The sequence below is a fragment of the Atractosteus spatula genome, chromosome 7, assembly GCF_055471065.1.
Source record: "Atractosteus spatula isolate fAtrSpa1 chromosome 7, fAtrSpa1.hap1, whole genome shotgun sequence".
NCBI lineage: Eukaryota > Metazoa > Chordata > Actinopteri > Semionotiformes > Lepisosteidae > Atractosteus > Atractosteus spatula.
Window position 1 is genome coordinate 36551030 of NC_142712.1, and position 20392 is coordinate 36571421.

Below are 20392 nucleotides of genomic sequence, written 5' to 3' on the forward strand. Positions count from 1 at the left end.
TCAATTCTTGGGAATATTTTTACTTTGTTAAAAGAAACCAATGTGTTTAAAAAGCTGTTAACTGTTAATGCTGTTAACTTGACCTGATTTACTGGGTGACACACACATCCCAGTTGTGCAGTTTTGCTAATCAAAGTATATATGATGTGGTATTTTTACAAGATGCTGTACATACGGTACCCTCTTATAGTATTGGGAGAGAAAAGTAACAAATCTAACATTTGCTTTACAGTCAAGCAATTTGTGTTTGTGATCATGACATTAATATGAATGAACAAGTACAGTACAGATGTTTTATTTTGGGGGTAATTCTATGCATATATTTGATCACACCAGAACAAAAATATACTTTGTGTTCAACCCAGCAATTTTAGAGGTCATTTCAGCTTACTGTGTTTTGGATTGGCTCTTTCTCCTTGCCCTGCAATGAACAGGCATTTATTGATCCCAGAAAATGAAAGTTCCCCCCCATTTGGCAAATATTCATATATATGAAATATCATCATTATCATTGATCATTGATATCATTGAAAAAATAAACTTTCAGACTCTACAAAATTCAAGATGATTAAACAGAACTTAGCAAAACAATTACAAAATAGGATAGAGGAATTTGAGTATTGAAGACTGGTACATTTATTTTTACTATATGTTTTAACTATACAACATTAAGGAAAACACACATATATCTTATTTTTCTCATTGCACTTCCTGAGATTTTGTGCAAACCTCATTCTGGAGAGGATGTGTTTTTTACTGTTATTATTTAAATGGGTATCAGTTCTTGGGCTTTATTTCAGTTCATTGCGCAGGGAAAGAGGGAGAGTATTTGCTCTGTTAAGTACACTCAATCTCCACAGAGAGACACAAAGTAAGGAGCAGGCAGGTACTGAGATAGGAGAGGCCCTGCTCCTGATAAGGACTTCACACATTGCTAGATCCCAGCAGCACCACCAAGCAGCTGTGAAAAGCGAAAGTTCTTTAACACTTTCTTAGACTGCAGTTCTGCTGTACGCACTCTGTCTTTGGCATGAAACGCATGCAAACGTCTAGACAACTGGAGGACTTCAAAGGAGTCCTTCAGGCTGTGTAGTCTGACTGTACTCCCATTAAGACACCACATTTGCACTAAGAGAGATGTTGGCGTGCAGTTTTTGGTAACTGTAGAAGATTAATTTATTAAGATGTTGGTGAAGTATTTTAGAAATATGTTTTTTTATATTTATGTTACATCTGTTTTTTGTCATTTATGATAAAACATATACCAAGAATTTCTCCAAATATAATGCCTTTTAATTCTCATCAGTTGCAATAAAAGGCATCTCACACTTTCATACTCACAGCCACAATACTGTCTAAGGTTTTGTGTTGTCATAACCTCTGGATCTTCCAAAATCCAAAGGACTTAAATAAATACAGTGTATTGAATTGTGATGGTGTTCTTGTGAATGTGAAGCCATACACTTCTTCTTGTTCGTCTATGAGTTTTTTTTTCAATTGACAAACATTGTATTATGTTTTCTGAACAAATATTGGTATGAATAAAATGCATTTGGCCTGCTCCCTCAAAACCAAGCTGGTCAGGGGTAATTATATGTTTTAAATTATTAAGGTTGGTGGAAACCTGCAGTAAACTTTAAAAAGCTTTACACCATGTTTTTTATGCAGTTTGCAGATAGAACTACTGTATAGAGATACAGAAGTTTTCCAGGATCTTATTTGCTACAGCAGATATTATACTTTGATATTAACCTGCCAGTGCATAGTTTTGAGATAACAGGCCATATACTGCATACCAAATAAATGATGAGGGGTCTCTTGAATATTAGGAATATTATATTTGTTATATACTTATCATTTATTATAAGGCCTGTTGGCTTTTGTCTGTATTTCTATTTGTGGTTTTATTTTGTTTCTGGGAAAGGAGTCTTCAGAAACAAAGGTCAGCTTCCCACCCCTAGTCTAGTTGTGTTGAAGGTCAACAACCACACACACAGGAGCGTCGCAATGACAGATTTAACAGTGGATCTTTTGACCTGTTCTTGTGCTTTTGATATTTTGTCATTGATAGTATTTGTATTAATTACATAGTTCGAATAGATTTCATTACTTCATCTGGGGGGTCCTAATTGAAAGGGAGTTTTCAAAAGGGGTCCTCTAGGCGTTATAGGTTAAACCCCCCTGGTTTACGTTTTATTCTGTTTAAATTTTGTTTATTCATAATTGTCCATGAACTACTGAAACGTCACAGGCGCCCTCTGCTGGGGAAAGGACCCATCGAAACACGGATTTTTTTTAATCGGTTTTTGCTTTTGTTGTTCCATGACTCTTAGTTCAATTTTTATATTTGTACAACATTATAGTAACCTTTTTGACCAATACATTAAAAAGGTATGAAAAAAAAAATTGTTTTTCACAACTTTTATTCTGTTTCTCATGCCCTCATTAACAGCTGGTATCAGTTTTTAAACTGTACATACAAGTTTACTTTGGAAAGGTCCATTTTACCCAATATACTTAAACAAACTCATAAAGCCTAATTTAACATGGGTTACAGTATATATTAAATATGGCCAAGATCAATTCTATGAAGTCTGGAGATATTTGAAGAGAGGCAGTATAGAACTTGCAAATTATTTTAATTCTATGAAGTAACTATGACACCAGTTCAGAGTCACACAAAGCTTGTACAGCTTAAACGACATACTGTAACTTCATAAACAAAGACTGTAGTCCCACCCATCCATGCACACAAACACACACACCCATCACTGCAACGAACAGACAATATGCACTCCATTACAGGTAAGAAAGTGCTTTTTTAGGGATATTTTATTATTTTATAGTTCTGTTTTTCACCCATTTTTTTTTCACTGTGGACATTTCTCCTTTTTGTGGACATTGACAAGTCTTAATTGAAAGTTCTCTTGCCCTGTGACTTTCCTGTGCTGATATTTAAAGAGTACTTTGTGCCTGAAAGAGAAGGTTTTAACCAAGCAAAAAAAGTGCAGCCTTCAATTTATGAGTAAAACTCAAAACAAAAATGCTCTGTTTTTCTTATTTTCTAAAAGTCTAAAGGCTTATTTGTTTTCCACAATGAAACATTGTGCTAAAATAAAATACTGTAGATTATTTTACTTCTTCACTATAAAATACTAAACAGCACTTTCCAAAAACATCAATTTATAGAAAATATTATAGGCAGATTAGAAATCTTCAGGTTGTTGTGATCTGTTTCAAAAAAGACAAACAGAATCCTGCTTGGAGAAATTGTATTGATTTCTCTTGTGCACTTGTGCACTGAAAATGACACAAGTACTGTATGTGTGAGCCCTGCAGAATTCATACCCAAAGATGATCTGACTGTTGGATTGTAAGCCTCACTGTTTTGCAATGGCCAGGTAAAAACCACAAGAGTTTGACCAAGGAAAGGAAAAGCAATAGTTGTAAATAAGAATTTGATGTAACTGGATATTTCCTGGACTGAATTAGCCTTGGGAAAAAACATGATTGAGTTGTGCTTGCAAATACCACCTTTAAACCAACTGCTGTGTGTATGGCTGTACAGAAGTATTTGTGTTTGTTTCATTCTATCGCATTCTTCTCTTTAGTTTTGGCGGCAGTGATCCTGCTGGCTTCTGTGGGTAAGTTAAGCCTTAATTTGAAGTAACACCAGAAGGATTAAGATTCGACAGAGAAACAAAAGGAAAACCAGAGTTTATAACAAAAAAACTCCCACCAGGTTTCTTCAGGGTTTGGAGCAGAATACCTTGGGCAGGACACATCCTCTTGAATTAAGTAAACCTCCTCAGTGAGTGTTAAATAAGTGTCCCAGTTTCATGAAGTCTTTTTCTTAACTTGAAACCTCTCCAAATGATCAATTGGGGAATGCTGCAAAACAAGGTGGATTGCAGGAAACTTCATCTGTACCAAGAAAACAAGTCAAACGTAATGTGTATTATTAGAGTAAGGGTGGGGCACCATTGCTGGGTTACACACTGAGGTATTTTTAATGAAGCTAAGTTGCTCTATCTATCCATCCTGAAAGAAGGGGAGCATTTATAACTGAGTTCCCACAAAGAATTACCTTTGACTGGTGTACAGCACACAGATTCCCTCATAAAACTGATCTGTCATTGAGAATTCACTTGACTTCTGTACCATTTGATATCACTATTCATCCTTCTGTCTATGCACACACACACCTACAGTACAGTACATCTACTCACACAGATAGACACACACATATATCTACGCCTACAGTATACACCTACACACACCTACACAAAAACAGACATACAGACCTACAGTATACACATCCACACACACCTACTGTACACACCTACCCTTACAAAAACACAGACACACCTGCACCTACAGTATACATACTGTACACAGAGACATTCACACCTACAGTACACATACATACAAAGACGCACACAGATACACACATCTACACCTACACATACACTTACACACATTCACACCTACAAAAACACAGACACACCCACACACACACAGACACACACCTACACCTACACACACACAGAGACACACAAACCTACACACAAAGACACCTACACCTACAGTACACACATCTACACCTACACAAACGCATACACACCTACACACACTAACACCTACACATGCACATGCACACACACATAGGTGACCCTGTGATGGGATGGTGACCCATGGTTTGGTGCTGCCTTCTGCCCTGTGCTTTCAGGATAGACTCTTGGGTGACACGATCAAGCAGATTTCTGACGATGGATAGATAAAGGATGCATGTCTGTAAATGTCCAATTTATATTGCTGTGAAACACTGTAATTTCATTTCTTAATGAAATGGACTACATCATGAAAAAAATTACCAGTCAAATGAAAATAATTACTTACACCTACATGGGTTTCCCCACTGATAGATGATGTGTGGTGAGCGTTCTGGTACACTTTGGCTGCCGTCGCATCATCCAGGTTGATGCTACACATTAGTGGTGGTGGAGGGGAGTCCCCATTACCTGTAAAGTGCTTTGAGGGGAGTGTCCAGAAAAGCGTTATATAAGAGAAAAGGAGTTCTTATTAATTATCATTATAAAATGCTAACTCCCATGGATTGTGGCTGTTTTCAGCTCTGTGTTCTCAGTACAAGCTGGTGTGCTATGTGAGCAGCTGGGCACAGGACCGTCCTGGCGTTACGCGCTTCACTCCGGACAGAGCCGACCCGTTCCTGTGCACGCACATCATCTTCACCTTCGCCGGTGTTGACGAAAACTACAGCATGACAGCGCTAGGGCCTGGCAACGAGCCCCAGTACCGCTCCTTAAACGCACTCAAGGAACGGTCAGTGAAGTGCAAGATACCTTTCGACAGCTTCGTTATATTGTATGAATCAAACGAGATCCAAGGTCCCAGGTGCATTTCTGGTTAATGATGGGGAATCATTGTACATGTCTTGCTTCGGCTATAAGATGCTGTCCAAATCCTACATTTATGAGCTCTTCCGGGGTACAGCCATTCTTCTTCAGGTCTGATCGTAGAACATTGCGTAGGGCTGAGGAATCTGTTCATCCTTGTCTGAGCCGAAGGAGGTGGCTCAGTATATGACAAAAGGTACTGTATGTCTCCTGGACTTTATCTGACTTTTGGGCCCAGTAACTGTAGCTCCTTCTTCGCTTTTCTTTGACACAAAACAGTGTGTAAAGTTTGTGGCAATCACATTGAATGCAGTGACACAACACGAACACACATGCAAGCAAACAAGCAAAAGTCTTGCTCACCTGATTCTGGATTCCTGTGTCAAGTTCGGTGGAAAACAGGACGTATAGATTCTGGGACATTTAATTCCCCTAGGCTACGATCCTGTCCCTTGAAAAATGCTTTTTGATGCTTTGGTGCTGAAACCTCCCCTTCCATTTTTTCTGTCTTTCCAGAACACACTGTGTATCCACTGATGTTGTGTTTGTCACCGTTGTTATCTGTCAGTCATGTTTCAGTAATTCCACTTACTGCCTGCTAATGTGGTAGCTTCTATCCTGTGCATTGTGTTTCTAATTTTCCTGGCAATTAAGTACTTAAGTAAGTAGACAAGTAAGTAATTAAATACAGAATTGCCTGGTCCGTTTTTTTTTCCTTGGGTACTCTTTTTGATTCTACTCTCTGTGTATCTGTCTTTTAGATTATCTCTGGTTTCTTCTCCTTTCATTGTACTTTAAAGGTTTGTGTATGTCTCTTTGGATCCTTGTGCCCGGCCTCATTTAGATTAAATATATCAAGTCTGTACATTGAGGACCCGGGACTTGCTCATGCAGTCACGTTGACATTCTGTACCTCATCACAAGTGGAGTTTTGTAGTGACTAGACACTTCTGTCCAGATTATCACACTTGGATCTCTGCATTGATTGGTTTATTTTTCACAATAGTGCATCGTTCTATATGCGTTCACCATACTCTCTGACATGAATCAAGTGATCTACACAGAAGCTTGATTCACTCCTAAAGAGGACGTGGCTCCGGTGTTGGTGTGTCCACCTGAGGCCTTGCTACAAAGTATTGATGGCGCAAAGACATTGTTCCACAGTGCCATATATATTCCTTTCTGTGTTATTTGTTCTTCATTTTCAGCAGGGTTGGCATTCAGCAGGTTAAATGACCTTAAATCCTGTTCCCAATCAACATTCTCACTTGTGAGGTGATTTAGTGCTTAGTCAACAAGTCATGACCAGTCATGAATGATCAATTAATCAAAAGAAATTAGAAGTTCATGAAGATTATGAAAAGTGATAGGACTCTGAAAGAAGAGCAAGATTCTTGCTCTTTAATGATACATTTTACAGGTATGTCTCTTTGTCACAGGAACCCAGCTCTAAAAACGCTGCTAGCTGTGGGAGGCTGGGACTCAAACAACAACTGGTAATCTTCCAACGAAGCTCCATTCTTTTGTGTTTACCATGACTGCACAATCACAATAGCTAAAGGAAGTACTAATTACTGGAAATGTATTTTTAAAACGGAGTGTTTCAGTCTCCTAGCACAGACTGAGGGCTTTTCAGCTCAGTGCTAGAGCTCTTCTCATAATGGAGTTTATCTTCCATTCGTTGTTATTCCTCTCAGCTCCCTCTTCCTTGTTTGTGATAGTACAGTAAATTAGGTGGTGGCTGCTGACCTTTCACCCATTTTATCCATGAGCTATAAACTATTAGAACTCCCAAGATCCCCTTTTTCGCAGGTTTACAAAGATGAGTGGGAAACACTCTCGCCGAGCTGCATTTGTGGATTCTGTCCCAGGGTTCCTGAGATCCAATGGGTTTGATGGCCTGGATGTGGTGTGGCAGAACCCAGGTGTTTTTAGAGGAAAACACAGTGGTAAAAAACACTTCACATATTTGTTAAAGGCAAGAATTGTCACATTTTCTCAGCTTTATCTTCCTGTACAGTGTTAGTTCTGAAAGCCTTTTGCCTTCATGCTGCAGTTGGGTTTTTTTTGTGTTTCAATTTGACTGGAATTATAGTGGTTTAATTATTATTAAAGGGCAGCATGGTGGCACAGTGGTTAGTATTGCTACCTCACAGTGCTTGGGCCCTGGGTTGAATTGCTGGGCTCTATCTGTGTGGAGTTTGTACTGTATGTTCATGTGGGTTTGCTCCAGGTGCTCCACTTTCCTCCCGCAGTCCATGGACGTACTGGTAGGTTAATTGGCATCTGTAAAAATTGGCCCTGGTTTGCATGTGTGTATGTGCACTGCTCTGGACTGGCATCCCATCAAACCCCAGCTTCTCCACGGCCATGAACTGGCCATGAAAGTGATTAGACAATGAATCATTGTTAATAATGGACATTTTGAAATAACTTTAAAAGGAGTTCCAGAGGCTTTTTGATGAGAATACTATAAGAATATTGCACTTCCAATTAAAGAGCATGGTAAAATGCTCACCTGTGTATATGGCACCGGACAGTTCCATGGGCTGCAGTGCTGAGCTGCTCTGTCATATTATACAGGAGTTGAGAGCTGCTTTTGAAGAAGAGGCACTGGTTTCTGGGGAAGACAAGCTGCTTCTCTCTGCTGCTGTTTCTGGCCTTGAGGAGTACGCCAGAGCTACATACAACTCGCACACCTTTCCACAGTAAGAGGAAAACATGAAAAGAGTTTTTTTCCTTTAAACCGGGGTCAATTCTTTCATCACTGAATCTACAACTACAGGAGAACGTATCCAGATAATGGTTAAATTGAAATGGTTGTAGCCATTAACTTTTCCGAATACAGATACAGCAACAAAATTATTTGGGCTTTGAATTTAAAAGTACTTTACATACATCACTAAATGCATTTTCAAATATGAATCTGTGTGACCCAGGTCTGAAGGAGTTATTTTAGCCTGGCCCCTCTCAAAGACATTGTGCTTTGGGAGTTTGCCTTCATCTGATGCTTTTGTCTTTGCAGGTACGTTGACTTCATTAGCCTGATGACCTATGACTTCCATGGGCCATGGCAAGGGGTGACCGGCCACATCAGTCCCCTCTACAGCCGCCCTCATGACTCTGAGGACCAGTATCTCAGCATTGTATGGCCTGATTGCATATTGTGTCCACCATTCAAACAGCTGCAGACTGTTCAGTTAAAAGCTCCTCCTAGGCAGTATGCTGGCATGTTGTTTTTCCTGGCAAACTACTGGCATTCTGATATTTTATTGAAACAATCTGGATTAGCTTAATGCTTTTTATGAAAATATAGCAGGCCCATGTATGCTGTGGACCTGTAGTGTCACTGTATTTCTCAGCTCACGATGTGTGCATCTGTTCTTGAGTGTCCTCCTTCACCATTACAGTTTGACTGTTTTCTCAGGACCATGCGGTCAAATACTGGCTGTCCCAAGGAGTGGAAGCAAGGAAGCTGATCCTGGGTTTTCCTGCTTACTCCCGTACTTTCCGGCTCACAGACAGAAGAAGGCGTGGTGTGGGCGTCCCCGCAGAGGAGGGGCAGGCTGGGAAATATACTAAAACGCCTGGATTCATGGCTGCCTATGAGGTAATAGCAATACCAACCCCCACTGTCCTACTGACTTCAAGATTTGTGAAGTCGTGCAAAGACGTTTCCCATTGATTACTTTATCTGCAGGAAAAGGCTTAATTGACTTAGCATTAACATTAAGTATCCTAGCTTCTGTAACATTCAGCAAATTAATGTTATTAAGTACAAACCCTTTATATGGTGGCAAGGAGGATACCAAGTACTGCCTTGCTGTGCTGGGGCCCTGGGTTCATTTCTGGACATGAGGTGCTATCTTTGAGGAGTTTGTATGTTCTCCCTGTGTTTGAATGAGTTTCCTCTGGGTGCTCTGGTTTCCTCCCACAGTTAAAAAAAATACTGAAAGGTAAACTGGCCCTGGCATGAGTGTTTATGTGTTGTGTCTGTGTCTCTGCCATGTGATGGACTCTTGTACTGTACTTTCAGGAGTGTATTGTGCCTTGTGCCTGTTGCTTGCTGGAATAGGCTCCAGCTCCTCTGTGACCCTGTACTGGCCTTTATTTGAAGGAGCACTGGAGTATTTCAGGTTCTGATTTTGTTTTTAAGTCTCTAAGTTATTCATTTACGCATAAGAGAAGCTGCAACAAATCACCCAGTGAATTGATCAAAAATAAACGTTCACGTGATTAGTAATGGATCGAGGCCCTCCAGGATCAGCGCTGGAGACCCCATTTGTGAGAACTTAGCTGAAAACCAATAAAAGTCTCAACTATAATGCTGAAAATAAAGCATTTGCTTAATCTTAAGGGTAGCAGCTGTATTCACATTTATGTCCTTCCACAGATTTCAGCATGCTCTTTTTCCTATGCTTCAGGTGTGCCAGTTCATCATGCGTGGTGCCCTTGTGAAATGGGACAGAAAGCAGAAGGTTCCCTATGCACTAAAAGGCAACCAGTGGGTTGCGTTTGATAACGGACACAGCCTGAGGAAGAAGGTACGTGTGTGATAGTTATAAAAACACCTCAGTTTTGGATTCTTTTGCTACATAGAGCATTGAAAATAGATTTTGGCTACAAAATGTAACCTTTAGTTTCTAACCTGAGGCTGTGTCCTGTTCCTTTCAAGGCCTATTTCAAATCAACTACAAACTTGTAGGAATTCCCATTCAAAGGAAATAATTATTAAATCGGCAATTACTTGGAGCAAATCAGGAATTTGTTCTGAAGGTTCCCCATAGTTAGGAAGATTAACTTAAATCAACCCATAACCACCCTCGAGTCCAACACAATATACTCAAATGTTCATCAGACAATTCTGTTTTTTCCCTAGATCTGCTCAAGTGCTGGTGGTGGATTACAGCTGCATAATCCCCCCTTAATTCTATAATTAATCTGCGGCTTTTAAATATGATTTAATGCAGCTTGCACAGACCTCATTTACTACTAACTTAGACTGCCATGAATAAAGGAAAATTATTCATGCACTTCTCAGCTTTGTATTGTACAGTGCATTGTTCCATAAGACTGTGTATATACTATACAATGTGAATTTGCATGTGTTGTATGAGTAGAGCTCTGCTATTTTAAAATAAACAGTGCACCAATAATTAAATTTTCCAGTTTTTCCAATATAGTCTCATACAGGTAGGGTTGAATCACTAAATCATCCTTCTTCATGACCGTCTAATTCAGGCTTGCTGGGGTACAAAGCCTGTGTACCAGAAACAAATGCCTGCTCCATTTTGTGCCTGATGTAGGCTGTCGATTTGAAAATGGCAAGTCTCTGACCTTCAGGATTTCCTTGGTTTCTGCAGACAAAGTGGCTGAGACACCTGGGCCTCGGGGGTGCCATGGTGTGGTCTCTGGACCTAGATGACTTCACTGGCTCTTTTTGTGACTACGGCACCTTCCCTTTCATCAGGCTGCTGAAGAAATCTCTGCTGTCCAGGCATCTACACACCCCTTGTCCTGAGCAGGAGCAGGTCAGATGAACCTGGGACGAGAGCCAGCAGGCAACTAAATACTGCTCCTCAGCGCCTTCTCCTGACTCAGATCTCAACCCCCACTAACACTGCACAATATTCTTGATTTCTCTTTCTTCCTGTATCTCCACTCCTCTCATCGTTCAGTTCATCTCGTATCTCTTCTCCATCCATTTTCTAACCACTTTTTTCCACACCCAGAGATTCCATGTGTGAAATTAAAAAACACTGACAAATAAATGAATAAATACTTTAAATTATGCATAGATGGTTTTGTTTAAAACAGAAGTAACAACTGTTTCTTTTAAAGTACTAACTTAAGTAATCTTTTTTTGTGCATGTTCATCAGCAAAAGGCTCGGTTGAGCTGTTCGTATGTGGCAAAATCAATTAACCATTAATAGAGTTTGTTCAGGAGCCAGATAAGCAACAAATTAGTTTAAAGATAAGTACTGCAGAGAACACAAGGAAGCATAAATAGTGACTGCAAGACTGTATTTCACATTCAATGTGTTTCATAAAATTCTGTTGTACAAATTGATCAAGAATGACATTATTTAAACCATTAAGATTCATGCTGCTCTGTTATGAACATATTGATTAAATTTACAGACGTTATCAACATAAATGTTAGTGACAAAATATTTTGAACACACTCATTCCCGTTCATCTTGTTATATTGGAATCATAACTAATTTCCATCTAGGGCCCGACAGCTTTGTGTGCTTAGAGGTTACAGGTTGTCAGTTGTTTTAGGTGCAGACACAACAATGCCTAATAATTTAGAGCAGAAAAGAAATTTGATCAAGAAAAATGCAAACATTAAAACCCATGTTCAATAGAGCTTGGCAACAGAGACCAAATCCGCCGTGCGTTTTTCATTCATCTTGATTTAGTAGAAGCTAAGCCAAAGCAAAATGCACTTTAGGGAAGTACAGCAATTGAATTCTCAGTATTTTAAAAAAAATCAATAAAAGAAATTGTGATAGAATGCATAGAGCTTACTGACTGAAGTCCCTTCTTTGTTGTCTGCTTTGGTAAAATGCTAAATAGGAATTTCTCAATCCTACAGCAAGCCCATTCTAAACCCAAGCTTGATAAAAGCTACTCATTGCTCTTTCAGCTCATTTTTTGTTCGTGCTTGACCTTTTCTTCATGGAGTGAAATGATGACATCCACGTGCAATCCAAAGCATGGAGTGACACAGGAGAGTCCTCTAAGAGGGAACTTGTGTATTCTCTGAAGTCAAGAAACACAAGTGCCTGGTTCTACCAAAAAAAGAGATTCGTTCTCAAAGGATGCTTTACTTCAAGGACTTCACTTTGGAAAAAGATACTTCTGATCCATAAAAGTAAATCCTCAAGGGAGCAGTAAGTGAAAATTCATATCCTGGTGGAGTCCTCGGTGTCGAGAGACATCTGTTCCGGATTGGCAGCTGCACAGCTCAGCTTGTTTTTGATCTTCTTGTTGGAGGTGATCATAAGGAAGGGGCTGAGGGAGGCATAACAGGAGGAGAAGAAGACCCGCATGTCCGCGATGACAGGGGGCACCTGTGCCACCGTCAGCATGTATATCCAGATGATGTTGTCGATGCCGAAGAAAACCACGTAGAGGGTGACCAGCGTGACCACGGTCTTGGCCGCTCTGGTTTCGGCGGCGTTCCGGGAGGAGCGCTGGTCGGGGCTGCGGATCTGCCTCACTTGCTTGCCGTGACGGTGCAGGAGGAGGAGGATGTAGCCACTGGAGCACACCATGAGCCCCACGAAGATGAAGTCACGCCCCGAGACGGCCACCCCGTTGATGACGTAGGAGAGGCTGTCGCGAAAGTCCACGTGGCAGAACCCCAGGTTGAGGGTGAATTCGGGGACGGTGCCGTTGCGGGGGGCAATGGAGAAGAAGGGGGCCGCGATGCACACCGCCATGTTGATCAGCCACAGGGCGGCGAAGGAGGGGAAGAGGAGCTGGGACACCCTGACCTTGAGGCCCACCCAGCGGGAAGAGGCTGGGGCGATAATGATGGATTGGAAGACGCTGAGCATGCTGGTGATACAGACAGACAGGGCACGGGCAATCCTGTAGGTATAGATGACCGCTTTGCAGCCGCTGTCGTTTAGGAGGTCCTTTAGCCCAAACACAGTCATGGTCTGGGGGACGCAGCGGGTGAGGAGGAGCAGGAGGTTGGCAAAGGCGAGATGGCACAGGATCTTGTCCACAGGCTGGACCCTGCTGTCACTACAGGCAATGTGTGCATATGCCAGCAGAACCAAGAGGTTGCCCAGGATTCCCAAGCCTGTTTGCAGTAGAAATGAAACCCCTTTAATTGTGATACACAGGTCCATCTTCCAGAGTCCGGGCAGCCCAAGAAGTCACTGTGAGCCATGAAAAGGGAAAGCAAAGGAGGTTAATTTGCTCAAAAAGAAGCTTCTTACACTTACAGACACTGCAGAAAGGAGCTTTCTTCTTTAGTTAATGTAATGTATTTATCATTGTTATGATATTGACTTGAAAGTGCACCGATAAGAACCATAATATTTGTGCTGTCCTTTCAGTGCATATGCATGAAAAAAAAAAGAATTTGGATTGGAAATTGGAAGCGGACCAAGAACTGACCTTTTCTAGTAGGCTTTTGTGAAGTTTCTTTGTACCGCCGGATGTGCAGGTGTCTGCAGAACTTGAAGGTAAAATAGTATGAAAACAAAACGCTGAAACAAGCTGTAAGTATTCTCACTTTCAGCTCTCTCTGAAAAGTGAATTTGCGGTTCAGCTGAATCAGGAAGTCTGCAATTAGGTACCCCTGTAAACCAAATTTATACCTTTGTCTGTGCCCCAGGAGAATGGCTGATGTACAGTACTTACACCTGAATATGAAACAACAGCCAGAATAGTTTCAGGTCTATAAACATACACAGGATATATTTATATGTATACACATCTAAATGATTATATTGTTATGTACTCTGTTGTTTGGTCTTTGACATAATTAAATTACATGCTCATTTCAATATGTACTAAGCAACTTTTTAAGGTTGACTGATGAAGACTGTAAAGATAAATCTATATGGGTTATACTGTTGTATTACAGTTTTCTATAAGTTGGGGAAAAAACTGGAAGCTAAAAAGTCATTATCTGTCTTGAAAATACTGTTACAAAGTAATGTGTAAGAAATATTTTCAGATTTAAATTAATATAAAAGTGCAGTTGGGAGAAGGCAGTTGTGAAGAGAGAACATTAACCTTTATTAACTGTCTGATCAAATCTCTAATTATCACTTCAGGGACTCCTTTAAGATACACCAGTTTAGAAAAAAATGAATAAATTCTTCATTTCCAGCACTGGGGAGCAATTAAACTTGTTTATCAACATGATATTAAAGGCATAGTTTCAGGCTGTACGTTTACACTTCTGCCCAGACATGAATGTGAACAGAATTAAATATGTTTATTTTTCATCTTCACAGGTATGCTAGTATGAGGCGTAAGCGATACTATTTTAATTTTCTACTCTTCACCTCTACCCACACACCAGTCTTATTCTGCTTCAGCATTAAAAATGTTCATTTTACTTTGCTCATAATCGCTGATCTTCAAAATATTTTTATAACATTCATCAGTACACTAAGACTACTGAACTAAACATTGAAGTCGTTCCAGAATTGTGCGTGAAAACAAAATACAATTTTTTTCAACAAACAAAAACATTTTCCCAAGTGTCCAGCAGGGAGAGACAAAAGCAAGATAAAACAAAAAGTGCTTCCGATTTTTTTGTTCTTCGGAGCCATGCAAAATATTTTTTTTTTGCGTTTAGCATTTATAGCAAGAAATTATACTTCATTGGTTTATGTCTATGAGTCCACGACGTCGGAAGGTAAAAAGAATAATTTAACCAATGGTCAAGTTAAGTTTGTGTGACCTTCTTAAAGGTCGGTCAGTCAATTCTTTTTGATGAAAGATATAGTGCATACAGTATATACAGTAGGGGGTCCCAAACCGTGGTCCTGGAAATACCCGATCTATTTATTCTTAAAGGTTACCATACATCTAAAGATTATGACCACTTGTTTAAGCAATTGATCAATTAAGCAAGTAACTTTTCAATGCAGGGAACCCTGATCACAGAGGATTGAATATTCTGTTATTTGATACCAAACATTTCTAAATTACCTAATTGCACATTCCGCCGATTCAAATGATCATAGGCTCCAAGGCCTTTAGAAAGTGATTATTTCAAGTCTATATATAAACCCCGCTGGAGTAGAATAGAAGAGTAAAACGCACACATTAACGGTATATTTGATATGTCACTTAGCTTCCAGATGGTAGTTACAATTATTTATTTTGAAATGTAAATAGGTGGCAAATATAATAACAGCAGTTATAAACGCAACGTGGTATTTTTCGAAACTATTGACCCTGGATTTTTATTTTAAAAAATAAATGCGTTTTTGCAATGTTACCAATATACATTCTCTTCTGGGAATATTAGTCATGGTTCCTTTCCCGTCCTAAAAGTGGACAGGATTTGATGTTTTTCAAGAAACGTGCAGTTGTAAAAACTTTGGGACCATTCTGGTACCACCGACACGCATTGCTGACAGGACGCCATCAGATGCACCTGAACGGAGGTACAGTACTACGCAATCCTGAATGGACCCTTGCAGAAACTGGTAAAACCTTTGTTTAATTCTTTCTAAGGTGATGGGGGTGGGTTGCTTCACGAAGCGAGATTACTCAATTAACCGGATAATGTTTGTAAACCTGTTGTCAAAAGTCAGGATCTCGGTTTTACGCAGCGAGATCGAATTGTATCAGGTAAATCCGGTTAGTTTATGACTGGGTTTAAGACCTCGAGTCACAGACAAATCAGTCCTGCTGGCAAAACAAAAAGATGTCACCTTTCTTCGGGGGTCCGGTTCACATTGGAGCTTTGCGGAGAGAATGAAAGTTTACAGTTCGCTGAAAATGTTTTATTTGAACGACGTTATAGCAGACAAAGTATACTGTACATTCACGATTTCTTACGCCTCCCTATTATAAATACTGCTCGTCGTAGCTAAACGCTAAAATAATCTAAAATTCTGTTCATGGGACCGAGATTACTTGTGACTGGTGTAGTTTTTTTACTGTGCAGGCAACTCAGAGCGTTTCAGTAGAGCAACAGTGTATTGTGTGTTAGGGAAAGTAGAGTTTGCAATTCATGTCTTTGTGCGCATTCACAGCTTTTCCGGGCCATACATTAGTGAAAACAATTAGACAGGGGTTTCTTTAAATACTATTCTCATATTTCATTTTATCCACTGGCATCTGTTCCCTGTAGCTTTCCATCATAATCTAAATTTTTCTTACAGCATTACCTAATGGGATCTCTGGACCGCACACACATCCTCATTAAAGCACCCAGAGTCAAACGAGGCTGATTTTTTTAACAGAATATCAATTCACAGCATCAATGTAATGTACTGTTAAAAATAAAACTCTTCACTAATACTGTAGCTACTGTATAGACATTTTACCCTGGCTTATGACTGACATTCTGCAACTTTCTGCTAAACTATCCTATTTGATTCAAACAACAAAAGTTCAAGTTCACATTTATTTATTTCATTCCTGCCATATACAAGTATACAGTGGAATGAAATATCGTTCCTCCTGGTCCACGGTGCAAATACAGACAGGACACTGACATGGATATTGTAGACAGGATAAACATGGTGCAAAGTGCAAATAGTGCAATTTACAAGGCAATACATAGTACAATATACACAACACACTGGGGGGATTTAAACCCTGTTTCTGGAATTGGGGTGGATGCAAGTAGATTCCAGGCTATTGAGGAGCCTGACAGCCTGTGGGAAGAAGCTGTTACAGAGTCTGGTGGAGCTAGCCCATACACTGCGATATCTGTTCCCAGATGGTAGAAGGGCAAAGAGTTTATGGGAGGGGTGGGAGGGGTTATCTACTATACTGGAGGCCCTGTGAAAGCAGCGTTTGTGATAGGTGACAGAAATGGAAGGGAGGGAGGCTCCAATGATGTTTTCAGCTGTTTCCACAATTCGTTGAAGGGTCTTGTGATCTGAAGGGTTGCAATTCCCAAACCCTACAGTGATCCAGCTGATCAAGGGGCTCTCAATGGCGATTCTGTAGAAAGTAGTAAAAATGGGCGGGGGAAGGTTTGCCCTCCTCAGTCGCTGCAGGAAATTGAGACGCTGCTGTGCTTTCTTGGCTAGAGAGGTGGTATTGAGGGACCAAGTGAAGTCATCTGTAATGTGTACACCAAGAAACGTGGTGCTGCTAACTGTCTCCATAGGGGAGCCGTTGATGTACAGTGGGGAGTGATCAGCGTGGGCCCTTCTGAAGTCAATGATTATCTCTGTTGTTTTATTTACATTAAGAGATTGATTGTTGTTTGTGCACCAGTTCACTAGTTACTCCACCTCCTCTCTGTATGGTGAGGAAATGTTGTGGAAAAAGACAATATCCCAATAAAGGAGTATTTTTTAGTGTGTTGATGATGATTCCTCCTCCTCCTCCAGTCCTACTCTGTTCACGCTTCTTGTTGGCTAATAATTAGGAACACTTTCATTCAAAAGACTGCACATTGGACAGGTATTGTACAGGATCCCTTTGGATGATATTGGACAGGGGTTACAGTGCTGCACCTTCACTAACACGCACACGAAGGGAAGAGGCTGTCTCCCAGCCTCCACCCCACTATATAGAGTCCCGTCGTCCTGCCCCCAGGCGCTGTTCTCAGCCCACCTTGCGTGCGCATGGCTAAAGAGCCCCATGTGGCGCTACAATATTCTTGTATTTTGTCTTGACCTGCAGCCAGGTCCTCCCATTGTGGTCTGCATAAAACAATACTGTTTATTAATAACATAAAATAACAATAATGTATATTGTTTAACAATATTTAAAATATTTAAGCTACCGTTGGCTTAAAGAAGAGCTCCTCTTAAATGCCATAATAATGTATTTTAAGTAAAGTCAACACTTCCTGCTCAAGCAATTGTTATAGTTTTATTTTATCTTGAGATATATTATTAGATATTTCATAATTAACTTCCACTTCAGTTTATCAGCAATTCTTTGTCAGGTGTCTTCTCTGGCTTTTGCAGCAGTTGCAGTACAACTTCTCACTATTACATCAGATTTTATCCTTGTAGTTTTCATTAAAAAGCAATGGTCACTGGATTAAGACACACGTTCTGCTGGTGTGGGTAAAGGACGCGATGCTCACCCCCTCCTGCCTGCTGAAGTGAGGAGTGACTGCAGCTTAAACCTGAGTTGTTTTAACCGGGTAATTAAAACCCGAGTTTGCCTTTGTGAAACGGAGTTGACCTGAAGACAGCTACCGGGTTAAGTATATCTGGATAACTTGAGAAACTCCTGAATTACTTACTGCTTTACGAAACAGTCCCCTGATGTTGTAAGATCATAAATATTTCCAAGCGAATGCTAAAAGCGTTGAAGGCTTTTCTCTCGTTGGCTCATCATTGCACGTGGCAGTTTACCAACTCGTGTGCCCCCAGTGGCTTGAGTGGACTTGCAGTTTACGTGCAGCTGTTGGGCCGTGGAGTTTTTAAAAGTGATACCACAAGGATTTTCACTGATGGGAGGAAATCCGTTTGTTTTGCAGGAGGTGGCTTGTATGCTGCAGTGTGCTACAGCAGTTCAGTTCTAGTATCCAGATCAACATTCAGTTCTAGTAAAACTACCTTTACACCTAAAGCACTACTTAATTGAAGAAATTTAACTGTAACTGGGGAAATCTAAACTCTGCATCCCAAGATTTATTTTGGGACTTGCTATTTAAGTGGTCTTAAGATATTTTCATCTTCCATTCACTCCGGGCAGTTCAACAGGGCATATTCTAATTAGCCCTTGGATCTCCAGAGACTGTCCTGGGATATTTCTCTGGTGTGTTAGATGTCTAATTGAAATGTCTGTTTTGAATGATTGGTTTAGAATCAATATCTGCATTATTTAGGTTTTAATTTTGTTTCAGTTGGGGGGTCCACACTGGGAGGGATGATTCTGAAAATTCCCTCAGGGTTGAAGTAAACCATTTTACAATTGTTTTACACAGAACACCTGGGTTGTTGATCATCTAAAACCCCAAACAGATGAGAACCAAACATAATTAAAGGTTTCTAATGTCTCTTGGTTTTAATTGGGAGCAATGGGAGAGATGTTTTAATTGTGTATTTTCTTGGGTTATAATGGCGTGTCGAGGGACACACACCATACGGTGAGTTTTACTGCCGGTCTTGTACATCTGCCACCTCTGGAGTTTTCTTTTGCCTCCTGGCCCGTTTGAGAACTGATGAGAGCTCCATGTCATACTAAGACACTTGAATCTGAGCTCGCCATAAAAAAGCGTTCTATGCAAAAAGTTGAACTGTTTAGATCAGTGATAGAGTAAGGGTTTAAATTCAGTTAAAAAAATGGCCTTCCTGTTCATTGACGGAACATTAAAGAAGACCTTTAGTTTTATTAAAGGTTTCTTAAGGATTTTTCGCTTCCTCCCTCCTCTTCTTAAAATAAGAGAAGGTTATTAAGCAAACGGCCTTAGTCATTGATACAAACAGCACGAGATTTTGATGCCAAAATACTAAGATATATTAATTTGGTCTACTTCTTAAATATTTTCTTCATTTTTCACCACATGCTCATATGTAAGGTTAAACAACAGTAACAGCACAAATCCACTTGATTCTTTGTTTTTTTTATAATAAGAGGGAATTTGAAAGCTTGCCTTTTGCCTTACGTAGTCCGTTCTGTCTGTCAAAAGTGCTTTTTGTGTGTAAAAAAAAGTGTTTAGTGTATGTAAGGAATTAATCTGCCTTTTCTGTAACCATTCTAGGGAATTGGTTTCAATTAAGATTTGTTTTATGGCTCTCCTGATTTTAATGACTATAATTTAAATGGATATTCTTTAGGGTATATGATAATCTAGCTTGGAGTCCTTTTCCCCCATGTGCAACCATGTATAAAAAGATGCCTCATTTGACACCTGTATGATCAGCTACAGTGAACACTGAGGTATGTTAGATCCTCTTCGTTCTGCCTGGCATATTCTGTTTATGAGAACTTGGTATTGAAAATGTATGAGCTGACTGACGTTATGGAGTGCATATGAGTGCGGGCACAATATACAGAATTCCAGACCAAAGGGACTGTTAGGCATTTTGAAACTGCTTTTTACCGACAAAATGCAACTTTTCAAGGTTTGTCAATAAGTGATACAGAGTGTTGAAACATTACTTTAAACCTTTCAGAATAACCTAAACAATTGTGAGCTTTCTTGCATGTTCTGTTAAAACTTACTGTGACTTTGTACTTTTGAAAATCTGAAGCGATACGCTTTGCACCAGATAAGAAGGGCTTATTCGTACACTTGTTCACCAGGAGAGAGAGAGGAGAACTTTCTCCTGCAGAGCAAGCC

The 20392-nt window shown here is 40.1% G+C and overlaps 2 protein-coding genes across 2 annotated transcripts; one reads left to right on the forward strand and one right to left on the reverse strand.

Annotated features, from left to right (window-relative positions):
- The first annotated feature begins 2735 nt into the window (after positions 1 to 2735).
- On the forward strand, positions 2736 to 11210 carry LOC148830884 (acidic mammalian chitinase-like). Its single transcript, XM_088920658.1, has 10 exons — positions 2736 to 2805; positions 3612 to 3644; positions 5133 to 5343; positions 6857 to 6913; positions 7230 to 7395; positions 8001 to 8125; positions 8443 to 8563; positions 8845 to 9027; positions 9842 to 9961; positions 10781 to 11210. The coding sequence occupies exons 1-10, from the start codon at positions 2790 to 2792 to the stop codon at positions 10955 to 10957; spliced, it is 1209 nt and encodes a 402-aa protein (XP_088776784.1). The 5' UTR covers positions 2736 to 2789; the 3' UTR covers positions 10958 to 11210.
- Positions 11211 to 12329: 1119 nt separating this feature from the next.
- On the reverse strand, positions 12330 to 13286 carry LOC148830885 (olfactory receptor class A-like protein 1). Its single transcript, XM_088921987.1, has one exon. The coding sequence runs from the start codon at positions 13284 to 13286 to the stop codon at positions 12330 to 12332; it is 957 nt and encodes a 318-aa protein (XP_088778113.1).
- Positions 13287 to 20392: the final 7106 nt, after the last annotated feature.